This window comes from Bufo bufo, chromosome 3, assembly GCF_905171765.1.
Source record: "Bufo bufo chromosome 3, aBufBuf1.1, whole genome shotgun sequence".
Taxonomy (NCBI): Eukaryota; Metazoa; Chordata; class Amphibia; order Anura; family Bufonidae; genus Bufo; species Bufo bufo.
The window spans coordinates 452283323-452308300 of record NC_053391.1 but is presented as its reverse complement, the minus strand read 5'-3'; the positions used below and the strand labels follow the sequence as shown (position 1 = coordinate 452308300).

Genomic DNA, 24978 nt, shown 5'->3' with positions numbered 1-24978 from the left:
TAATACAAGCCAAAAAATGCTTTAGAACATTTAACTGCACCGCACAAGAGCAAATAAGACATAGAAATATTGCTTTGTAATAAACCCTGTTAATGCCTGCATCAAACAGCACTTGCACCCCAATAACAAGAACGGTTTGCTGGAATTACAGAGCTGTATAATGGCAATTTGGATCCCCAGTCAGTGCAGCAAGGTGTAATAGGATTGTTCCTATTACTCAGGCTGTAACCTCCCCTACTGAACCCTGTTCAACATAAATGCTGTGGAATGATTCCTCCCTATCCCTATTGCCTGTACCGACCAGTTACCTTCCAGCTGCGATTGTGTAGCTTGCACTGTAGGAATGAGCTGGAGTCGGCTTTTTTGTTGGACTGTCCTCCAGTTATCAGCCATAACCCATACATTTCATGATCAATATGCATTACCATTGTGGTCACCCCGACACTGGTTGTCAATCCATTCTTGTTAATGAAGCCCTTCTTTTTTTCAGTTTGTCTTTTAAATCTTGTGGTTTTGCCCCTTCTGTGCCTGCTGTGTACTGTTTGTGAAATAAAGTTATTTATTTTTTCTCCCCCATTCAAAAAAAAATAAATAAATAAAATAATTGGCTTGTGATTTTGTAGCCAAAAGCAGGAGTGGGTACAAAACACAGAAGACATGCAAATATTCCGTTCACGTGTCATCTCTGTTTTGGATCCACTCCTGTTTTTTTTTTTGCATTAGCAATACTGATGTATTACTGACCGAGTGAAGGCGGATGCTCAGACAGGATCCGTTTTTTGGGGGTTATTGTCCTGATGGATCAGAGGAAGGGAAAAATAATCATTGACGTCAACACAAACCTACTGCTGACACCCTCTCCACTCTGTCGGGGGTCTCTATTTGGGTCCATTCACACATCCGTGTGTGTTTTGCGGATCCGCAAAACACGGACCGCGGCAATGTGCGTTCCGCATTTTCGGGACCGCACATTGCCGGCACTAAGAGAATATGTTGATTCTTGTCCGCTATTTTTTTTCAGGATCGGAATTGCGGACCCGGAAGTGCGGGTCCGCAATTCCGGATCGGGGCCGCACGTCGTGCGGCCCCATAGAAATGTATGGGTCCACAATTCCGTTCCGCAAAATGCGGAATGGAATTGCGGATGTGTGAATGGAGCCTTTGTATAAGCGTTTAATAAAACAGTTTCTGTAGACATCTAGTACGTGGAATCAGCTGACAATGGTGTAAAAGGAGTGTGCTTCTTCAGTGTTCTACACCACTATACAGTGTCTCTGCAGTCAGGAAATAGCGGTTTTATAAAGCGATTCGCCACAAATAAATTCAGATCGAATAAAATTTTTTGGGGAAATTCGGCAGACCGACCGAATCAAATTATTGAGAAATTCGCTCATCTCAAATTAAAGGCTTTATGTACATGGCAAAGTCAGTATACAGAGCCTGTAGAATGGCACACAGAGTCTCTACGACATCATGTGCAAATTTATAAAGGTTGTATGGAGCCATAATGCGGTAGTGTTCATGAGGCCTTAATTAAATCTGGTAATAATATTTACAGCATTTTTATTCTATATTGAAGGGAATCTGTTACATTAGTAATTTTTTATATCTCTATACTCATTCCAGTTATCCTGCTTTGTGCCAGCAAACTGGACGTGGAAGGAATAGAGTAGACTCTTTAAGCCAGATTTATCATTAGCTCAAGTCAGAATAATGGAGTGAAAAAGTCGCAAAAAAATGCGCAAACGCTAAAACTGCACACAAATTTGCGACTTTTTTCTGCTCTGCACTATGCTCGCCAGTTTTCTGAAAGTGGGTGTGTTTTCTTATGTAAATTAATCTCTAGACAGATTTACTATTGGGACTATTTAAAAAGTCGCAAAAAAATGCGCAATTTCACTCCAGTGAGGACCATGCTTATCTTATGAGACTTTTTAATAGAACATGCGACTTTTTCGTAAGGACGTGCGACTTTTGTAAAGCTGCTTACTGACGGATAAACTGCTACCGTCAAACCACATTTATCACAGTCTTAAAGGGCCAATCATAAATTTGACTTGGCTAAAACTGACTTTAGCCATATGTGAAAGTGGAGTGAGCTGTCAGAGTAATGATAAATCTGGCCCTTTGAGTCCACAGCATGAAAACAGGAATGATTATAGGGATAAGAATTATGGTACAGATGTGCAGTCAGTAGCATGTATACTAATCATGTACTAGTGTAGTTGTCCCAAGGTAACTGACTCTGGTGGTCCTCTGGGCTGCTGCTGTCATGCTCTTCAATGAGGGCACAGACGCCGCACTACTCACCCTGGTTTCCCCTTTTCTGCCAGTGGCACTCCTTGCAGCTGGTTTCCTTGTTAGTTTTGCAGGCTGCGACCTTTGTGTGTTTTCTTAGGCCTTCTGGCCTGTTTTACAGAGCTAGCACATGCACAGTCAAATGTTTCCTCAGCCAATGGATGGCTGTCCCTGAGTATATACGGCAACCTCCTCAAGGGGATGGTGCCGCAGCTTAGATATCTACAGTAGTTCCCAGTCTACCAGTGAAGGTGTCACATTTAATTTATTTGACCATGCACTGAACCACTAGCCTTCCTGACATCTCTGCAGCCTGCCCTTACCATAGCTTGTTCTCCATTCTTATTTCCATCTTCCATGTCCTTGTACCTGTTCTACGGATATGCACGTACTCCACCTGCTTAACCTCAGCTATTTCCTGACTACAAGTACTGCCTGAACTCTTGATGTTTCTTACCAGTGTCTCTGACCCCCGTGGGTCAGCTGCCAACTATGCAAGGACTGCTCCAGGAGGTAGTGGCTTGATTGCTTGCATGCAGCGAAGACCAGATGCTTGTGGAGGGGTTAAAGAGTGTATGTATACCAGGGGACGGCCAGGACAATGCTCTTAGCTCAAAGTTAATCTAGTTAGTTGCCACAGTGGGTCCATACCCCTTTCCCATTACAGTAACCATTGAATACAGCATTATTGCTTTACATCAATGATCCAACAGAAGTACCTTTCTTTGGTTAATTTACTTGTGTGCTTTGTTTCACTGTCTTGTTGTATCACCCAACGTCTTTTTAGATTGAGATCATGGTCTGCTCCCCTTTCATTCTCCTATAAAATGTTTGATTTCATTTTCCCCACAATTGCAAGGCTTCCAGGCCCTGAGGCAGCAAAGCAGCCCTAAATCATGGTGTACCCTCCACCATGATTTACAGTTGGGATTAGGGATCGGTGTTGGTGTGCAGTCTTATTTTTCCTCCAAGCGTTGTGCATGTGCTCTAAAAGGTTCCACTTTTGTATTATCTGTCAATATACCATTTTCCCAAAAACATTGTGGAATATCCAGTTGGTTTTAGGCAAACTTGAGATAGGTCACAAAGTATTTTTTAGACAGCAGTGGCTTCCTATGTGATGTCCTTCCTATGTTTGAAATAAAAGAACCATGCACACCTGCACAAAACCTTATAGTGGAGGAAGCAGCATGTTTTTGGGCTGCTTTGCTGTCTTAGAAATCAAAGCTCCTCCTCAACTTTATGCAAATCCTATTTGCAGCTTCAGGATATGTTTGGTGGAAGTGATTACTGCTAAAGGGGATCTATATGTTATTAAATAAAGAGGTTCCTGCACTGTGAATGATTACTCAATCTGCACAGTAAAAGCTGTGAATGGCATGACTGTTTGTGTATTATTAGTTTAGTTAGATTGAGTTTGTCAATCAGAACTGAATTTCTTAGTAATCAATGCAGAAATCCAGCTAATTCCAAAGGGTTCACTTAATTTCATCTTGGACCTGTATATGATTAAATACCTTTTTTTTATTTCAATGTAACGACCCTCATTTAGCAAAACAAACAGAAAAACTGCCCTTGTTGTCCATACCATCCAGTCAGAGCTCATGATCACACTATGACTAGTAGCTATGAGACGGCAGCTTTTGATTAATGAGGCTCATGATTTAAGTTTTAGAAGGGAATCCATATTCCTGTAGTTTCCAGATGTACATTTCTAATTCTGCTCCTAAACAGGTTGGTTATTGGCCAATTCTTCATTTTCTTTTTAATATTTATTGCAGAATAACAACTACGGCTGCTTGTATGATGGATCTACGGAGATATCCGCTGGATGAGCAGAACTGTACTCTAGAAATAGAGAGCTGTACGTATTACATTATTATTGCCATCATAGTGATTTCAGGGTATGACGATAATTCTTAATATTTTGAACAGTAAAGTGTTAATATGGTTTCCTGATTAGCCATTGCTCGGGTGAATATCAACAGCACAAGAGAACTAATGGTCACATTTTAATCAGGTTCCATTTGAATAGAGAAAATCGTGAGATGCAATTTGCTTTCAATTTGTTTTAATATGCATGAGTGGCCATTCAGTTGTCTTCCCCAGGGACCTTAAAAAACCCTCTTATTATCAATGCAAATTTGGCTTTCCAAGGGAATCTCTGTGTTTCGTCTTTTAAAATATCATTTACAATAAGGAATAATAACATCTATTTAAGCAATCTTTAAAAGTACAATTATTTAAGTTATTTTAATTCATTCATTAGTTTATCAGGACTAGATAAGTATATATTGAAATGTTAGCATAGAAGGTTTCATGTCTTGATAAGGGCTCATTCACATGAACGTAAGAGCTCCGTGCCCATGCTGCGGGCCACATACGGCGGTTCCGCAATACACCGGTCACCAGCCACATGCATTCTGCATCACGGATGGGTCCGCAAATCCGGAGATATGGTGCGGAACGGAACCCCACAGAAGCACTACGGAGTGCTTCGGTGGTTTTCTGTTCCGTGCTTCCGTTCCGAAAAAGATAGAACTTGTTCTATCTTTTTCCGGAACGGATGGATCGCAGACCCCATTCAAGTGAATGGGTCTGCGATCCGCATGCGGCTGCCCCACAGTCGGTGCCCGTGCATTGCAGACCGCAGCACGGGCACGGAGCCCTTATGTTCGTGTGAATGAGCCCTAAGGCTAGGTTCACACCTGAGCATTTTACAGCGCGTTCCTACGCGCTGTAAAACGCTCAACAGGCAAAAACCAATGTTTCCCTATGGGCATGGTTCTCACCTGAGCGTTTTACAGCGCGTACGAACGCGCTGTAAAACGCCCTACGCCCCGAGACGTACAGGAGCTTCTTTGCGGCGTATTGTCGCGCGTATTGTGGCAGTTTTTTTTTTATTGGATGCCTCTGTGGTTAATCACACAAACGTGCGAACTACGCGCGTTTCCAAAATACAAAAACGCCCCAAAATACGCCTCAAAAACGCCCAATAAAAACGCCTGTAAAAAGCGCTTATCAAATACGCTCAGGTGTGAACCCAGCCTTAATCTTGTGGTCTATAATCTTAGTTTTCACACTTGTGGATGGTGCTTTGTGCTATTATATACAGATACCTTATCAGCTATGGAATATCTTATATCTGTGTCATATTGCTATTGGTTCTAACTAGAGTTGAGCGGACACCTGGATGTTCGAGTTCGACGAGTTCGGCCGAACTTGAAAAAAAAAGTTCGGGTTCGGGACCCGAACTTGACCCCGAACCCGAACCCGAACCCCATTGAAGTCAATGGGGACCCTAACTTTTGGGCACTAAAATGGGTCTAAAATAGTCCTGGAAAGGGCTAGAGGGCTGCAAAGGGTGGATAGGGAAATGACTTAAAATAACATAAAATACAGAAAAATTTAAAATAACTATCTGGAACTAGGAGTAGGAGGTTGAGGAGGCGGTGGATGTGGTGGTGTAGGTTGACGTGGCGGTGTAGGTGGAAGCGGCGGTGAAGGAGAAATAGGTAGCCAACACTGATTTGTGTTATTTTTTAATTTTTAAATTGGGGTATCCCCCAAAATATTGGGACATATAACAAAATAAAACAAAGAATAAGTGCACTTGAGTACAAGAATGGATGGTTGAGGCTGGTATAAATGTCTATTCTGCACAAGGTACGGACAAGTCCTGTGGGATCCATGCCTGGTTCATTTTAATAAACGTAAGCTTGTCCATATTGGCTGCGGCCTGTGATAATGCTCTCTGCCGTGCTAAACACACGTTCACACTATACACTGGCTGCAGGGCAGGTCAGCACCTTCAAGGCTGACAAAGCTTTTCCACATTTTGGCCATGCTAACCCTGCCTTCTCAGGTGCTGGCGGCGCCCCAGCTGCGTTGGCGACCTCTTCCTCCTCCTCTGCCTTCGCCTTCTGCTTCCACTGTGCCCCCGCTGTCAGGTGGGAATGCCATCATCAGCGTGCGCTTGTAGTCGCGCATCTTCCGATCAGTAACAGATGTTTTCACTAAATTAAGTTCCCTGTCAGCAATGCAGAGCAGGGGTTCATTCACGGCAAAAGGGGGTTCATGTCACCCAGCAATAGAACAGAGGATTTTGAGAGAACGAGGCCCATGTCACCCAGGCACAGCAGGGGTTCATTCACGACAAAAGGGGGTTCATGTCACCCAGCATTAGAACAAAGGATTTTGAGAGATTTAGGCCCATGTCACCCAGGCACAGCAGGGGTTCATTCACGGCAAAAGGGGGTTCTTGTCACCCAGCAATAGAACAGAGTATTTTGAGAGATTTAGGCCCCTGTCACCCAGGCACAGCAGGGGTTCATTCACGGCAAAAGGGGGTTCATGTCACCCAGCAATAGAACAGAGGATTTTGAGAAATTTAGGCCCCTGTCACCCAGGCACAGTAGGGGTTTGTATACGCCAAAAATGGTAAAATGTCACCCGACAATTGAAAATAAGAATTTTTTCAATTTAGGGCACTAAAATTGGCACTTTTTTTGCATTAAAATGGCTCTAAAATAGTCCTTGAAACTGCTAGAGGGATTTAAAAGGCAGTAAAATGTGCTTAAGAGTATGGCAACTGCTCTGCAAACAAATGTGGATAGGGAAATAACTTAAAATGAAATAAAATAACGAAAAATTGCAAATTATTAACCTGCAACTCAGAGAAGGAAGTGGATATGGAGTCGGAGGTTGAGGAGGCGGTGAATGTGGTGTTGTAGGTGGAGGCAGCAATGGAGGAGGTAGCCAACAATGTTTTTTTTTATTTTTTATTGGGGGCGGTAGCCCCCAAAATATTGGGACAAATAAAAGAAAACAAAGAATCATTGCACTAGACTTGAGTACAAGAATGTATGTTTGATGGTGGTATAAATGTCTATTCTGCACAAGATACAGACAAGTCTTGTGGGATCCAAGCCTGGTTCATTTTAATGAACGTGAGCTTGTCCACGTTGGCTGTGGACAGGCGGCTGCGCTTGTCTGTGATGACGCCCCCTGCCGTGCTAAACACACGTTCAGATAATACACTGGTTGCAGGGCAGGCCAGCACCTCCAAGGCATAAAGGGCAAGCTCAGACCATGTGCCCAATTTGGAGACCCAGAAGTTGAAGGGGGCAGACCCGTCATTCAGTACGTGTAGGCGTGTGCACACCTACTGCTCCACCATGTTGGTGAAATGCTGCCTCCTGCTAAGACGTTCCATATCAGCTGGTGGTGCTGGTTGTTGTGGCGTGCTGACAAAGCTTTTCCACATGTCGGCCATGCTAACCCTGCCTTCTGAGGTGCTGGCAGTGCCCCAGCTGTGTTGGCGACCTCTTCCTCGTCCTCTGCCTTCTACTTGTGCTTCCACTGTGCCCCCGCTGTCAGGTGGGAATGCTACCAGCGTGCGCTTGTACTCGCGCATCTTACGATCGGAATTAAGGACGGTATGTTGTCCTTGTAACGGGGATCCAGCAGCATGGCCACCCAGTAATCAGCACAAGTTAGAATGTGGGCAACTCGGCGGTCGTTGCGGAGACACTGCAGCATGTAATCTCTCATGTGTGCCAGGCTGCCCAGAGGCAACGAAAAGCTGTCCTCTGTGGGAGGTGTGTCGTCTGTGTACTCTGTATCCCCCCATCCACGCACCAGTGATGACCATGAGCTGGTCTGGGTGCCACCCTGCTGTGAACATGGTTCCTCCTCCTGCATCTCCTCCTCCTCATCCTCCACCTCCACATCTTCCAGAACTGTGCCCTGGCTGGACAATTGTGTACCTTGGGTTTGTGGGTGCAGGAACCCACCCTCAGAGCCATTTGGGAATGACTGGCCGGAAACTCTACAAAATGATCCCTCTTCCTCCTCCTCCTGTGCCACATCCTCTTCCATCATCGCCATGAGCGTTTTTTCAAGGAGGCATAGAAGTGGAATAGTAACGCTGAGAATGGCGTTATCGGCACTAGCCATGTTGGTTAAGTACTCGAAACAGCGCAACAAGGAACACAGGTCTCGCATGAAGGCCCAGTCATTGGTGGTGAAGTGGTGCTGTTCCGCCGAGCAACTCACCCGTGCGTTCTGCAGCTGAAACTCCACTATTGCCTGCTGCTGCTCGCACAGTCTGGCCATCATGTGCAAGGTGGAGTTCCACCTTATGTGCACGTCGCATCTGAGGCGGTGAGCGGGAAGGCTGAAGTTACGCTGCAGCGCTGACAGGTGAGCAGCAGCAGGGTGAGAACGCCGAAAGCGCACACAGACGGACGCACTTTATGCAACAGCTCTGACATGTCGGGGTAATTTTTAAGAAATCTCTGCACCACCAAATTCAGCACATGCGCCAGGCAAGGGATGTGCGTCAAACCGGCTAGTCCCAGAGCTGCTACGAGATTTCGCCCATTATCGCACACCACCAGGCCGGACTTGAGGTTGACTTGCACAAACCACTCATCGGTCTGTTGTTCAAGGCCTGTCCACAGCTCCTGCGCGGTGTGGGGTTTGTCCCCCAAACAGATAAGTTTTAAAACTGCCTGCTGTCGTTTACCCTTGGCTGTGCTGAAGTTGGTGGTGAAGGTGTTACACTGACCGGATGAGGAGCTGGTAGAGGATGAGGAAGCACAGTAGGAGGAGAAAGCAACAGGAGGCAAACTGAAGCGCCCTGCAATCCTCGGTGGTGGAAGGACATTCGCCAAGCTGCTATCCGCCTGAGGCCCAGCCGCCACTGCATTTACCCAGTGTGCTGTTATGGAGATATAACTCCCCTGACCGTGCTTACTGGTCCACGTATCCGTAGTCAGGAGGAGGAAGCAGGAGGAGCCAGAGACCTTTCTTGGTTTTTGAGGTATCTACTCCACTGCAGCTCGTACTTTGCACTTAAATGTCTGGTCATGCAGGTTGTGCTCAGGTTGAGAACGTTTATGCCTCGCTTCAGGCTCTGATTGCACAGCGTGCAAACCACTCATGTCTTGTCGTCAGCACACGTGCTGCGATGGTCCTCCCATGTACTCATCTTGAAAAATAAGTGGTTGGGCATCGGTGCACTCAATCTCTTCCACTTCTGGGGCAGTGTTAGGTGGATGGCCCTGGGAAACCCTGCTAACAGAGTCATCAAAAAGCAGAAGAGACTGCTGCATTACTTGGGGCTCAGACTGCTTGGCTGATTTGCAAGGGGGCGAGGTGATAGACTGATGGACATCGGCTGCAGGTGCCAACTGTGGTCTTTCAGCAGGAGACTGGGTGGGAGACAATGTGAAGGAACTGGATCCACTGTCAGCAACCCAATCTACTATCGCCTGTACTTGTTCAGGCCTCACCATTCGTAGAGCAGCATTAGACCCGACCAAATACCGCTGCAGGTTTTGTCGCCTACTCACACCTGAGGAAGGGGTTTCACTTGTGTGTGTAGCTGGCACAGATCGACCACGTCCTCTCCCTGCAACAGGAGCTCCACCAGCAGCTCCACGACCTGGGCCACGTCCCTTATTTGACGCTCTCCTCATATTTTTTGAATTTAGGATCTTGCCCTAAATGGGTGTTTAATTAATAGTAGAAAAGAACAACAGTATGTAAAGGGTGTATCTCACACGGCCTGAACCAGACTAGGCCTCAATTAAAGATTTATTTGCACAAAAAGGCTGTATTTCAAATAGCTATTTCAAATGCCTAATTTAAACCCCTGTATGTATAGGGGGGATCACACACGCCTTGAACCAGTGTAGGCCTGCAGTAAATATATCTTTGCACAAAAAGGCTGTATTTCAAATGGCTGTATTTCAAATGCCTAATTCAAATCCCTGTATGTATAGGGGGATCACACACGCCCTGAACCAGTGTAGGCCTGCAGTAAATATATCTTTGCACAAAAAGGCTGTATTTCAAATGGCTGTATTTCAAATGCCTAATTCAAACCCCTGTATGTATAGGGGGGATCACACATGCCCTGAACCAGTGTAGACCTGAAGTAAATATATCTTTGCACAAAATGGCTGTATTTCAAATGGCTGTATTTCAAATGCCTAATTCAAACCCCTGCATGTAGAGGGAGTATCTCACAGGGCCTGAACCATTGTAGTCCTGAATTCAATATTGGTGCACCAAATGGTGGTATTTAAAATCTCTGAATGTAACCCAAATGTATTAAGGGTGTATCTCACCAAAGGCTGCCAACTAAATTTTTTGTGCCCAAAGGAGTGTTTGTTTAAAAACTGAATTTGACAGCAGTATATAAGCCTGTAATTTCACACGCGCTGATGCTGCAAGGCCTGAAAATAGTGTTTTTTGTCAAGAGTGTGTTTTTCAAACCCCAGAAAATGAGGGGTGTATTTCTACCTTAAATTTCACACTGACTAAGGCCTCTTTCACACTTGCGTTGTTGGGATCCGGCATGCACTTCCGTTGCCGGAGGTGCCCGCCGGATCCGGAAAAACGCAAGTGTACTGAAAGCATTTGAAGACGGAACCGTCTTCCAAATGCTTTCAGTGTTACTATGGCACCCAGGACGCTATTAAAGTCATGGTTGCCATAGTAGGAGCAGGGAGCGGGGGAGCGGTATACTTACAGTCCGTGCGGCTACAGGGGCGCTCCAGAATGACGTCAGAGCGCCCCATGCGCATGGATGACGTGATCCATGCGATCACGTGATCCATGCGCTTGGGGCGCCCTGACGTCACTCTGGAGCGCCCGGGGAGCCGCACGGACGGTAAGTACACTGCTCCCCCGCTCCCCACTACACTTACCATGGCTGCCAGGACTTTAGCGTCCCGGCAGCCATGGTAACCATTCAGAAAAAGCTAAATGTCGGCTCCGGCAATGCGCCGAAACGACGTTTAGCTTAAGGCCGGATCCGGATCAATGCCTTCCAATGGGCATTAATTCCGGATCCGGCCTTGCGGCAAGTGTTCCGGATTTTTGGCCGGAGCAAAAAGCGCAGCATGCTGCGGTATTTTCTCCGGCCAAAAAACGTTCCGTTCCGGAACTGAAGACATCCTGATGCATCCTGAACGGATTTCTCTCCATTCAGAATGCATTAGGATAATCCTGATCAGGATTCTTCCGGCATAGAGCCCCGACGACGGAACTCTATGCCGGAAGACAATAACGCAGGTGTGAAAGAGCCCTAATACAGATGTTGTAGATTGCAAAAAAAGTGTTTTTTTTGCAAAAAGAATATGAAAGTTGTATATATTAAACTTGAATTTAACACTTGCATATCTGGAAAATACTGTTTTTTGAAGGAAAAAAAAGTGTGTTTTTTCAAACCCCAGAAAATGATGGGTGTATTTCTACCTTAAATTACACACTGACTAATACAGATGTTGTAGATTGCCAAAAAAGTCTTTTTTTGCTAACAGAATATGAAAACTGTATATATTAAACTTGAATTTAATACTTGCAGATCTGGAAAATACTGTTTTTTGAAAATAATAGTGTGTTTTTCAAACCCCAGAAAATGATGGGTGTATTTCTACCTTAAATTGCACATTGACTAATACAGATGTTGTAGATTGCCAAAAAAGTATTTTTTTGCTAACAGAATATGAAAGCTGTATATATTAAACTTGAATTTAACACTTGCAGATCTGGAAAATACTGTTTTTTGAAGAAAAAAAGTCTTTTTTTTCAAACCCCAGAAAATGATGGGTGTATTTCTACCTTAAATTACACACTGACTAATACAGATGTTGAAGATTGCCAAAAAAGTCTTTTTTTGCTAACAGAATATGAAAGCTGTATATATTAACCACCTCAGCTCCCCTAGCTTAAACCCCCTTAATGACCAGACCACTTTTTACAATTCTGCACTACACTACTTTCACGGTTTATTGCTCGGTCATACAACTTACCACCCAAATGAATTTTACCTCCTTTTCTTCTCACTAATAGAGCTTTCATTTGGTGGTATTTCATTGCTGCTGACATTTTTACTTTTTTTGTTATTAATCGAAATTTACCAAATTTTTCACTTTCAGTTGTAATTTTTTTTAAATAAAACTACATTTCTATATACATTTTTCTCTAAATTTATTGTTCTACATGTCTTCGATAAAAAAAATGCAATAAGTGTATATTTATTGGTTTGCGCAAAAGTTATAGCGTTTACAAACTATGGTACAAAAATGTGAATTTGCACATTTTGAAGCAGCTCTGACTTTCTGAGCACCTGTCATGTTTCCTGAGGTTCTACAATGCCCAGACAGTAGAAACACCCCACAAATGACCCCCATTTCGGAAAGTAGACACCCTAAGGTATTCGCTGATGGTCATAGTGAGTTCATAGAAGTTTTTATTTTTTTGTCACAAGTTAGTGGAAAATTATGATTTTTTTATTTTTTTATTACAAAGTCTCATATTCCACTAACTTGTGACAAAAAATAAAAACTTCCATGAACTCACTATGGCCATCAGGAAATACCTTGGGGTGTCTTCTTTCCAAAATGGGGTCACTTGTGGGGTATTTATACTGCCCTGGCATTTTAGGGGCCCTAATGCGTGAGAAGTAGTTTGAAATCCAAATGTGTAAAAAATGCCCTGTGAAATCCTAAAGGTGCTCTTTAGAATTTGGGCCGCTTTGCCCACCTAGGCTGCAAAAAAGTGTCACACATGTGGTATCGCCGTACTCAGAAGAAGTAGGGCAATATGTTTTGGGGTGTATTTTTACATATACCCAAGTCAACTTTTCCCATTTTTTTATACAAAGTTGTCATTTTAGAGATATTTCTCTCACCCAGCATGGGTATATGTAAAAAGACACCCCAAAACACATTGCCAAGCTTCTCCTGAGTATGGCGATACCACATGTGTGACACTTTTTTGCAGCCTAGGTGGGCAAAGGGGCCCAAATTCTAAAGAGCACCTTTAGAATTTCACAGGGCATTTTTTACACATTTGGATTTCAAACTACTATTTACGTATTAGGGCCCCTAAAATGCCAGGGCAGTATAAATACCCCACAAGTGACCCCATTTTGGAAAGAAGACACCCCAAGGTATTCCATGAAGATTTTTTTTTTGGCACAAGTTAGCGGAAATTGATTTTTTTTTTGTTTTTTTCTCACAAAGTCTCCCTTTCCGCTAACTTGGGACAAAAAGTTCAATCTTTCATGGACTCCATATGCCCCTCAGCGAATACCTTGGGGTGTCTTCTTTCCAAAATGGGGTCATTTGTGGGGTGTTTGTACTGCCCTGGCATTTGAGGGTCTCCACAATTATTACATGTATGGCTAGCATTAGGAGTTTCTGCTATTCTCCTTATATTGAGCATACGGATAATGAGATTTTTTTTTTTTCGTTCAGCCTATGGGCTGAAAGAAAAAATGAACGGCACAGATTTCTTCATTTGCATCGATCAATGTGCGATGAAAAAATCTCTGCCCAAAAAAAAAAGGAGGGAAAAGGCAGGACATAGGAGCCAGGACATAGGAGCTCCGCCCAACATCCAAACCCACTCAGCCCGTATGCCCTGGCAAACCCGATTTCTCCATTCACATCAATCGATGTGGATGAATAAATCATTGCCGGGATTTTTTTTTTTTTTTTTTTTTTATATATACAAAGTGTTTGCCAAAGCATATGAACACCGCCCCTCAGCTCATAAGCCTCGGCAAACGTATCTTTTTTACTGCAGAGGAGAAATCTCGTCTTGCAGCTCCGCATACACCGACTTTTGTGTAATCTGACAGCAGCGCAATGCTTCTGTCAGAATGCACATCAGTGCTGCAGCTGGTTCATCGGTTGGTCCACCTAGAAGGTAAAAAAAAAAAAAAAAACAGGCCGCAACGCAATAAATTTATTAACATTAACTTTATATAACATTTGAACAGAACATTAACTTTTATAAGCTTTATTGAACTTTTGGAACAGAACATTAACTTTTTTGCTTACCGGTGATTTTTTTATTTATTTTTTACCTTTATAGGACAAACCTCTCCTTCCCCATGGGACAATGTGCAAAGCGCAAATCGCCCAGAGATGTGGCGAAGTACAGTATGCACTTTGTCCCAGGTGAAAGGAGAGGTTTGCAGCAGCTGTGAGTGAAAGGGCACTAAGAGCCCTGGGTGCCTGTCCTGTGTAACGCAATCCCTATGCTAATAGCGTACCTGTGTGTGGTACTTCCGGAAACACTCCCCTAAGCATGATCAGGGCAGTCAGGACAGAAATAGCGGGTGTCACTCCTTATTCCACTCCTGCTACAGACACGACATCTTTTTCGGGGTGGCGCTTGGGTTGCGGTACCAGCAACGACATTGGGGAAATGTCGCTCGTGTAGACGGCTCACTACACTGGTGGATGGGGCCACGGAACTTCCTGGATACAGGAGGTTCTCGATGATCTCTTCCTGAAATTTGAGGAAGGATCCGGTTCTCCCAGCCTTACTGTAGAGAACAAAACTATTGTACAAAGCCAATTAAATTAAATAAACAGACACCGTCTTATACCAGCGTCTGGTGCGGCGGGACACTAAATAAGGAGCCAACATCTGGTCATTGAAGTCCACCCCTCCCATGAGCAAATTATAGTCGTGGACCGAGAGGGGCTTTTCAATGACACTGGTTGCTCGCTCTATTTGGATTGTCGTGTCTGCGTGAATGGAGGAGAGCATGTAAACGTCACGCTTGTCTCTCCATTTCACCGCGAGCAGTTCTTCATTACACAAGGCAGCCCTCTCCCCCCTTGCAAGACGGGTGGTAACGAGCCGTTGGGGGAAGCTCCGGCGACTAGGTCGCGCGGTGCGACAGCAGCCAATCTGTTCTATAAACAAATGCCTGAAGAGGGGCACACTTGTGTAGAAATTGTCCACATAAAGATGGTACCCCTTGCCAAATAAGGGTGACACCAAGTCCCAGACTTTCTTCCCACTGCTCCCCAGGTAGTCAGGGCAACCGACCGGCTCCAGGGTCTGATCTTTACCCTCATAGACTCGAAATTTGTGCGTATAGCCTGTGGCCCTTTCACAGAGCTTATACAGTTTGAACCGGTAGGTCGCGCTTGCTTGGGATGTATTGTTTGAAGCCAAGGCGCCCGGTAAAATGTATAAGGGACTCGTCTATGCAGATGTTTTGCTCAGGGGTATACAAATCTGCAAATTTGGTGTTAAGTTGGTCTATGAGGGGCCGAATTTTGTGGAGCCGGTCAAAAGCTGGGTAGCCTCTGGGACAAGAGGTGCTGTTGTCACTAAAGTGCAGGAAACGCAGGATGGTCTCAAATCGTGACCTGGAAATGGCAGCAGAGAACATGGGCATGTGATGAATTGGGTTCGTGGACCAATATGACCGCAATTAATGCTTTTTTGTCAGGCCCATGTTGAGGAGAAGGCCCAGAAAAGTTTTAAATTCGGAAACTTGGACGGGTTTACACCGGAAAGACTGGGCATAAAAGCTTCCTGGGTTGGCGGCTATAAATTGAGTGGCATACCGATTTGTTTCTGCCACGACTAAGTCCAAGAGCTCCGCAGTCAAGAACAGCTCAAAAAACCCCAGTGCCTATCCGATCTGAGCTGTCTCAACCCGAACTCCAGACTGGGCGGTGAAAGGGGGAACTACTGGTGCGGCTGAAGTTGGGGGCTGCCAATCAGGGTTTGCTAGCACCTCAGGGACTCTAGGGGCTCTACGGGCCTGTCTGTGCGGTGGCTGCGATGGGGGAACTAATGCACGTGCCACCGTACCAGCTTCAACTGCCCTTCTGGTGCTCGCCACTTCACCATGTTCTACGGCAGTGCTGGTACTAGGTCCAGGATGGGCTGCGCTGCTGGTGTATGCCTCACCACGTAATCCGACAGCGCCAGCCCCACTCTGCTGCCCTTGAAGCGGATCCTGCGCAACCTGTGGTCTAGCAACACGGGGCCGGGTACGCCTGGTGGTATCAGGGACCTCAACCTCATCGTCCAAACTTTGGGTCAGACTGCCACTGCTTTCTACAGGTTCGTATTCTGACCCGCTGGATTCGTCAGATTAGGGTTCCCATTCCTCATCTGACTGGGTCAGAATCCTGTAGGCCTCTTCAGAAGAATACCCCTTATTTGCCATTTGATCAACTAAATTTAGGGGATATTCCCTGAGACTACCCAAGAAAAAAGCAAGCCTGTCTTACAAATGGGAGGCTAGCAAAGTACAGGAAGCCGCTTGCGATTGATAAAAAATATCAAAACTGATTTTTTTTTTTATCGCCGCAGCGCTTGTGAAGTGATTGTGCAGTGATAAAAAAATAAAATAAAAAATTGTCACTGCGGCGGGGCGGGCGTGGGTGAACGCACGTGTGGGCGACTGATCAGGCCTGATCAGGCAAACACTGCGTTTTGGGTGGAGGGCGAGCTAAGGTGAAACTAATACTATTATAGATCTGACTGTGATCAGTTCTGATCACTTACAGATACTATATAAGTACCAATGCTGACTAGCGATACGCTAATCAGCGAATCAGTGAGTGCGGTGGGCTGGGCGCTAACCGACGCTAACTACCTAACAAAGGGGCCTAAACTAACCTAAAACCTAACCGTCAATACTAGTGAGAAAAAAAAGTGACAGTTTACACTGATCACTTTTTTCCCTTGCACTAGTGATTGACAGGGGGGATCAAGGGGTGATCAAGGGGTTAATTGGGGTGATGGGGGTGATCTGGGGCTAAGTGTAGTGTTTGGTTTATTCACAGTGATGTGTGCTCCTCTGCTGGCACCAACCGACGAAAAGGACCAGCAGAGGAGCACAGAAGCCATTTAACACATTATATTTATAAATATAATGTGTTAACTGGCTTGTGATTCGATTTTTTGAAAATCACCAACCTGCCAGCACTGATCATTGGCTGGCAGGCTGGTGACGAAATACTCCTTTAACTTTTGCCGTCTCGCGAGATGACGCGCCGGCGCGTCAAGGAGGAATAAATCGACCTCCTCCGGAATGCAATCCTGCGTTAGGCGGTCCGGAGGCGGTTAAACTTGAATTTAACACTTGCAGATCTGGAAAATACTGTTTTTTGAAAGAAAAAAAAGTGTATTTTTCAAACCCCAGAAAATGATGGGTGTATTTCTACCTTAAATTGCATACTGACTAATACAGATGTTGTAGATTGCCAAAAAAGTCTTTTTTTGCTAACAGAATATGAAAGCTGTATATATTAAACTTGAATTTAACACTTAAAGATCTGGAAAATATTGTTTTTGGAAAAAAAAAGTGTGTTTTTCAAACCCCAGAAAATGATGGGTGTATTTTTACCGTAAATTGCACACTGACTAATACAGATGTTGTAGTTTGCCCCCAAAAAATGGTGATTTGCAATGTCCCAAAAGCTCAGATGCAGTGCTGGTGTACTGAGCATGCATAAAATGGTCGCCGCCAACCACCTAACTAACAGAATTCTAAAAGTTAGTATTTTTTGGTCAATGAGCTCAGGGCAGGGTAAAACGATAGTGCCCTGCACCCACACAACTATTTGTCTGTAGATCGCCAAGTTAGATTCTCTCCTATGCTCTCCCTGAAATCACAAGTCCAGCAGCATCCTCTCCCTACAGTTGTAACAGCAGAGTGACTCAAGCTTATATAGAGCCTGGGTCACATGCTACTCTGGCCAATCACAGCCATGCCATTAGTAGGCATGGCTGTGATGGCCTCTTGGGGCAAGTAGTATGACGCTTGTTGATTGGCTGCTGTGCAACCTTTCAAAAAGCGCCAAGAAAGCGGCGAACACCGAACCCGAACCCAAACTTTCACTGAAATGTTCGGGTCCAGGGTCCCAAAATCCTAAAGTTCGGTACGAACCCGAACTTTACAGTTCGGGTTCACTCAACCCTAGTTATAACATTTATATGGGCAGATATCAATGAAGAGAACACAGGAGCACTGTAACAATTTGTAATGTATTAACCCCTTAATTACCAGGCCTGAAAAGGCCTTAATGGCCGAAAACATTTTATCATATTTTCCTCTCTGCATTACAGCCTTTGTAACTTTTTTCTTTTTTCCCTCACATGGCTTTTTGAGGCCTTGTTTTATGCAGGAGAAATATTATTATTATTTGATATTGTTCAGGATTACATATAAATTATGCTGCAGAAATATAGGGAAAAAAAGCTATTTTTGATATGTTTGTTTTTGTTTATTTTTTACGCCAGGTGTGTTTCACATTCATACTAAATAACCTGATAATTAAGGCTAGTTTCACATCAGTGGTGTGAATTCCGGCAGGCTATTCCGACAGAGAACAGCCTGCTGGACAGGGGCGTAGTTAGAAATGCATAGGCCCCATAGCAAAAAAAAATTATGGGCCCCCCCCCCCGTGCCATTCACAGATCCCCCTCCCCTAAATAGTGCCATCAACAGATCCCCCTCCCCTAAATAGTGCCATCAACAGATCCCCCTCCCCTAAATAGTGCCATCAACAGATCCCCCTCCCCTAAATAGTGCCATCCACAGATCCCCCTCCCCTAAATAGTGTCATCCACAGATCCCCCTCCCCTAAATAGTGTCATCCACAGATCCCCCTCCCCTAAATAGTGCCATCCACAGATCCCCCTCCCCTAAATAGTGCCATCCACAGATCCCCCTCCCCTAAATAGTGCCATCCACAGATCCCCCTCCCCTAAATAGTGCCATCAACAGATCCCCTTCCCCTAAATAGTGCCATCCACAGATCCCCCTCCCCTAAATAGTGCCATCAACAGATCCCCCTCCCCTAAATAGTGCCATCAACAGATCCCCTTCCCCTAAATAGTGCCATCCACAGATCCCCCTCCCCTAAATAGTGCCATCAACAGATCCCCTTCCCCTAAATAGTGCCATCCACAGATCCCCCTCCCCTAAACAGTGCCATCCACAGTATTAGGTGCCTCTCCCCCCCCCCCATGTGCCAGTATCCGGTGCCAACTTCCCCCCCCAGGTGCCAGTATCAGGTGCCAACCCCCCTCCCTATGTGCCAGTATCAAGTGCCCCCCGCTCCCCCCATGGCAGTAACAGTCGGGTATTAAAAAATAAAAATAAACACTTCTACTTACCTCCATGTCAACGATGCGATGCAGCCTCTTCCTGTGTCCCACCCTGTATGTATATATAGAGTCAGTGCTTGTATTTCAGAAAAGTTTCTGCTGGGATTTGAACCCACGACCTTCTGTATCAGAGGCAAAGCATCTAACCACAAGACCATAAGAGATGCCTTGCTGCTGACTGAAAAAATATGAGACTTCTACTGTTATAGCTGGCTAAGTGTACATCTATACACATGACAGCTGCTCATATATAGAGATATATCAGAGCTGAGTGTGCTGGGACAGCTGTCATATAGAGATATAGCAGTGCTGGGTGTGTTGGGGCAGCTGTCATGTGTATAAATGTACACTTAGCCAGCTATAACAGTAGAAGTCTCATATTTTTTCAATCAGTTGCAATGCCTCCTTTATGGCTGTGAGGGTAAATGCTTTGCCTCTGATAAACTGATACATTGGAGTTTGTGGGTTCGAATCCCAGACACATCAGACTTTAGAATACAGTAAGATTAGATCACATTAGCGAGGGGGCCTGAACATTAAGACTGCTGCTGTGAAGGGGGCCCTGAACATTAAGACAAGAATCGATATTTAACTAACTTGAAAATAAACGGCAGCCGGGCCCCGCAGCTGCTTCCCCGGTAGTTACGCCGCTGCCTGTGTGTAGTGTCTGTGTTAATAAAAAAAATTTAAAAAAATGAATGCGGTCCGGACGGGTTCCCAGTGGCGTAGGGCCCCATAGCCGTTGCTATGGCGATCCCTACGCCACTGCTGCCTGAATTCAATGGATCCGGCACTGCTGATCTTGGACGGGATGATCGCAGGCCCCATTAAGTATATATAACTTTCTGTCCGCATCCGCCTGGCAAGTGGAGGACCCGCCAGACACAAACTGCTGGGTGCTGCTGTTTGTGTCTGGCTGATCCTCTGCTTGCCTGCAGGAACAGCATGCGTGATTATAGCTACCACTGGTTTGAAGGTAGCCTAAATTAAGCTAAATCAGGTTATTACTGTCGCATAAATACCTAATATGTGTACTTTTTATGTTTATTTAATGTGTGCACAAAAAAATTATCTCACAGTAACTAAGGGCAATATTTTTTTTACGGGGGTTGTCATTTTTAATTTTTTATTAATTTATAACATTTTTTTTTTTTTATTTCATTATGGGATTACTGTTTTATAACCTTAGTTCCCATTTAGTAATGTATTAGCATACTCCTGTATGCTAATACATTATACTCTGTGTCAATATGACACAGGCTGCTGTTAGGTCAACACTAATGCCCTGAGAAAGGGCAACACTAGTGGACAGAGAAAGCTAGGAGCTCATGAATATCACAACTTGTTGGCATGCGCTGGAGCTGTTAGAACCTAGCAGCATAAAGATTCCCTTTAAATATATTTGAAAATAGGGGGCACACCAATAAATGTAAATAATCCTAACAGTGCAAAAGGGTGGTGAAAAATGGTACAAAATACACCTGACCCAAGAGAGAGTCACAAGAACCACCCTATACATGCACATCCGACAATAATCAAGGAATAAAATGTATAAAGTTTATTAAACACACCAACAAACACACATTTAAAAATTGTATATAATATGAACAGCGTGTCGGTGTGAAAATGAATATCACCGACACATACAGAGTCCACTGAACGTCCACTGAATAGGAACATGCAATATAACCCAGCTATACAAAATATGCACCTATAAACAACATAGAGAAAATGTCAGATAAGGTAAGGCCACTGATGAATAAAGGCAGACCACAATAAGGTCAAGTAACAAGAGCCAAAACCTGTGTAGGCAGCTGGTGCAGTGGACCTGAATAGATGAGAAACGCCCAAAGCGTATCTCCGACGCATTCCGGCTTCCTCCGGTTTCTCATCTATTCAGGTCCACTGCACCAGCTGCCTACACAGGTTTTGGCTCTTGTTACTTGACCTTATTGTGGTCTGCCTTTATTCATCAGTGGCCTTACCTTATCTGACATTTTCTCTATGTTGTTTATAGGTGCATATTTTGTATAGCTGGGTTATATTGCATGTTCCTATTCAGTGGACGTTCAGTGGACTCTGTATGTGTCGGTGATATTCATTTTCACACCGACACGCTGTTCATATTGTATACAATTTTTAAATGTGTGTTTGCTGGTGTGTTTAATAAACTTTATATATTTTATTACTTGATTATTGTCGGATGTGCATGTATAGGGTGGTTCTTGTGACTCTCTCTTGGGTCAGGTGTATTTTATTCCCTTTAAATATAGTGTACAAATGGTCTGCCATACTTTAGGGTGAATTTATTTGGTAAAATATATGGTCACTATCTCACTATACTTAAGTATACATACAGTACATGTATCTGTGTGCACACAAAAGGCTGTATGCATGTATGTCATGCTATATGTAATCAATCATTGTGCAACCTGTAGACATGGTCCCTAAAGTAGAACAAAGCATGTCCTCTTCATCATCTACAGGTGAAACTCGAAAAATTAGAATATGCAAACATCCATTTATTTCAGTAATGCAAATTAAAAGGAATTGCATTAATGCAGCTTAAAATTCGAATTTTGTGAAAAGGTTCAATATTCTAGGCTCAAAGTGTCACACTCTAGTCAGCTAATTAATCCATACCCCCTGAGCAAAGGGTACCTGAGATTGTGACTTTGGGGTTTCATAAGCTATAAGCCATAATAATCCAAATTATAACAAATAAAGGCTTGAAATAGACTCATTGCATGCAAAGCCAGATATCTCATATGTTAGTTTCATCTTTTAAGTTGCATTACTGAAATAAATGAACTTTGCACGATATTCTAATTTTTTGAGTTTCACCTGTACAGAAATATATTATTATATATTTATTTTTTAAATAAGCAATGGAAATGACTGTTTAGAAGATGTTTTAATTCAGTCTTTCACCTTCATAGATGGATACACCACAGACGACATTGAATTTTACTGGAGAGGTGGCGATAAAGCTGTAACGGGGGTTGAGAGGATAGAGCTCCCCCAGTTTTCCATAATGGATCACAAATTAGTGTCCAAGAATGTTGTATTTGCTACAGGTAGGTTTTATGTTGTTATTTTTCCAACTTCCTTCCCTGTACATTTTATTCTTTCATGCAAAATATCAAGCATTATGAGTGTCTGACTCATTTGTGTTTTGAACTGCGTGAGCCTCCTTTTTCCGTTGTTAGATGGAAAGCTGAATATTCCCAAAAGGACAAAGCGTGCTGCTAAATATTTTTACATAGTGCCTCATTCAGCAATCCAGCAAACCAGCCTACACAGCTCACATGTTTTCTGTTGTTTCCTATACTACCTGCTGGATACTATTGCTCAGTTTTTCTCAACCAATATACATTTTAATTACGGAAAATTCACCCTTTATGTAACGGTAAAGATTTGACCATACTGACCTATCTACTAAAGACTGCACTGCCCTTATTCCTCAGACTGTAATTTAATCAAAGCCAGTTTTAGCTAATGTGTGTCCTACTACAGACTTTCAGAGCATTTTGGACAATAACCACATACCCACCCCTACAGACTAGATGATATAATGCCTGGTCCCATGGGTAGTATCTCCAGATAATATTTCTCAAGCGCCATGTGGTACAATGGCACACTTTTTTTTGTAGCTGGTGCCACAGTAAAGTATGGTTGTGCCATTACCTAAAGGGGTTTCCTGAGATTCTGATATTAATGACCTATGACCTTTTCTCACAAGAGTTCATCGATATCAGATCGGTATGGGTCATACACCCAACATCCCCTTTGTGCTACAGTAAGCATCGCAGTCTCCTTGCAGCTTACCAAGCACAGTGCTGTCCATAGGACAGTGTATGTGCTTGGTATTGCAGCTCAGCTCCATTCACTTGAACGGGACTGAGTAGGTTATGTGATGATGAATGTGAAATCGCTGGCCGTCACTGCGGCCTCTTTAAAAACCTGATTGATGGGTATTTCGGGAGTCGGACCCCCACCAATGTGATATTGATGACCTATCCTGAGGATAGACCATCAATATCAAAATCTTGGATAACCTCTTTCAATAGTAAGGCTTGCCAAGTGGGATAATATATTGCTACATAGTTACAGCTGAATTACAGTTGAAAAATCTTATGTCCTTCAAGTTTATGCAGGTATTAATAATTGCTGTGTGCTCAAGGTCCAAAGTAGATGTGTCCACATGGAGCTACATGTATACAAGCTAATCAGGCTCTGTGTTAGATATCTCTTCTCCAAAATCATAACCAGAATCCCTAATGCCCTTTATCAGTTCAGTTTTACTTTTTTCAAGCCTAGTGAATCTTTTCTGCACATACAGGATGAGGCCACACAAGCAGTTTGTACAGTGGGAATATTATGTCTCTGTCCTGCGTGCCCATGACTCTTTTAATATGCAACAGTATCCTATTGGGCTTAAAGGGGATGTCTAACATAATTGAAAAGCTTGGCCATCCCCTGCAATGTCTTAAAATTAAATAAAAAATCATATACTCGTCCATTTCTCCAGCATCATGTTGAGCAAGCACCAAAGTGCTTGTGTGCTCTGGCTGAACACATCGGTATGCTCACGTGTTCTACCGAGCACCCGAACACAATGGAAGTCAATAAGAGAACCCCAGGCACCCCCTGCTTGGAATAGAAGAGGGTGTCTGGTTCATAAAAAAAAGGTTAGAAATTGATGGAAATGCCATCAAAATGGTTTGGAAACAGCATTAAGAGGATAGCTGGATGCATCTTAGACTCCTATTATGTATGACATACAATAGACAACCAGACAAAGGCTGTATGCCAAAAGCCAGGTATGTGCAAGCTATCAATCTATCCATGAGACAGATAACAGCCAGCATACCTTACAATGGCAGCCTTGTGTACTGAGATATTCCAAACCAGCTCTCATCTGACTGAGAACCAGTAAACCTCAAAGTTATTTTGCATCTGTTGGATGGCTTGGGTGGAACTGCACACCTAGATCAATATCATTAGGGAGACAAAAAGTTTTCTGATTGTCCTAACATAATATTCAATAACCTTTCTATACAGTTTTGTCATGTAAAAACTCATTTGCATAAACATGGGCTTATGGGAAATACATGCAAATGAGCAGAATCTGCCTTGTTTTTCAGACTATGAAAACCAATAGATAGCGCTGTTCATAACTCAATAGCGCTATCTATTGGTTTCACGGTCTTATGACAACAGACTAATAGTTTTGTCAGAAGACTATGAAACCAATAGAGGGCGCTGTTCATAACTTAATAGCGCCATCTATTGGTTTCATAGTCCTCTGACAAGAATATTAGACTATGAGTCTTATGACAAGCTTATTAGTGTAGCCTTTTGCATGGAAAATTTGCGATAAAAATTTGCAATTAGAATATTTGCGATCTACACTGAGTTATTACCCAGCTTTTCCAGTGTCAAATATTATCACTGACTTTCTACACAGCTTTCCCAGTGTCAGATATCATCACTGAGTTATTACCTATCTTTCACAGTGTCAGATCTCTTCACTGAGTTATTACCCACCTTTCCAAGTGTCAGATATCTTCACTGAGTTATTACTCAGCTTTCCTAGTGTCAGATATATTCACTGAGTTATTACCCAGCTTTCCCAGTGTAAAATATCATCTTAGTGTAGATCGCGAATATTCTAATCGCACATTTTTATAGCTAATTTTCCATGCAAAAGGCTACACTAAT

The 24978-nt window shown here is 43.6% G+C and overlaps 1 protein-coding gene across 2 annotated transcripts in view; it reads left to right on the top strand.

Moving 5' to 3' along the window:
* The window catches only part of GABRB3 (gamma-aminobutyric acid type A receptor subunit beta3), a 328007-nt gene that overhangs the window by 228680 nt on the left and 74349 nt on the right, over positions 1-24978 (top strand). For both annotated transcript variants that reach the window (XM_040421745.1, XM_040421746.1), the window contains exons 5-6: positions 4080-4162; positions 22194-22331. In XM_040421745.1, coding sequence (XP_040277679.1) covers positions 4080-4162; positions 22194-22331 — 221 coding nt within the window. The remainder of the gene's footprint in view (positions 1-4079; positions 4163-22193; positions 22332-24978) is intronic.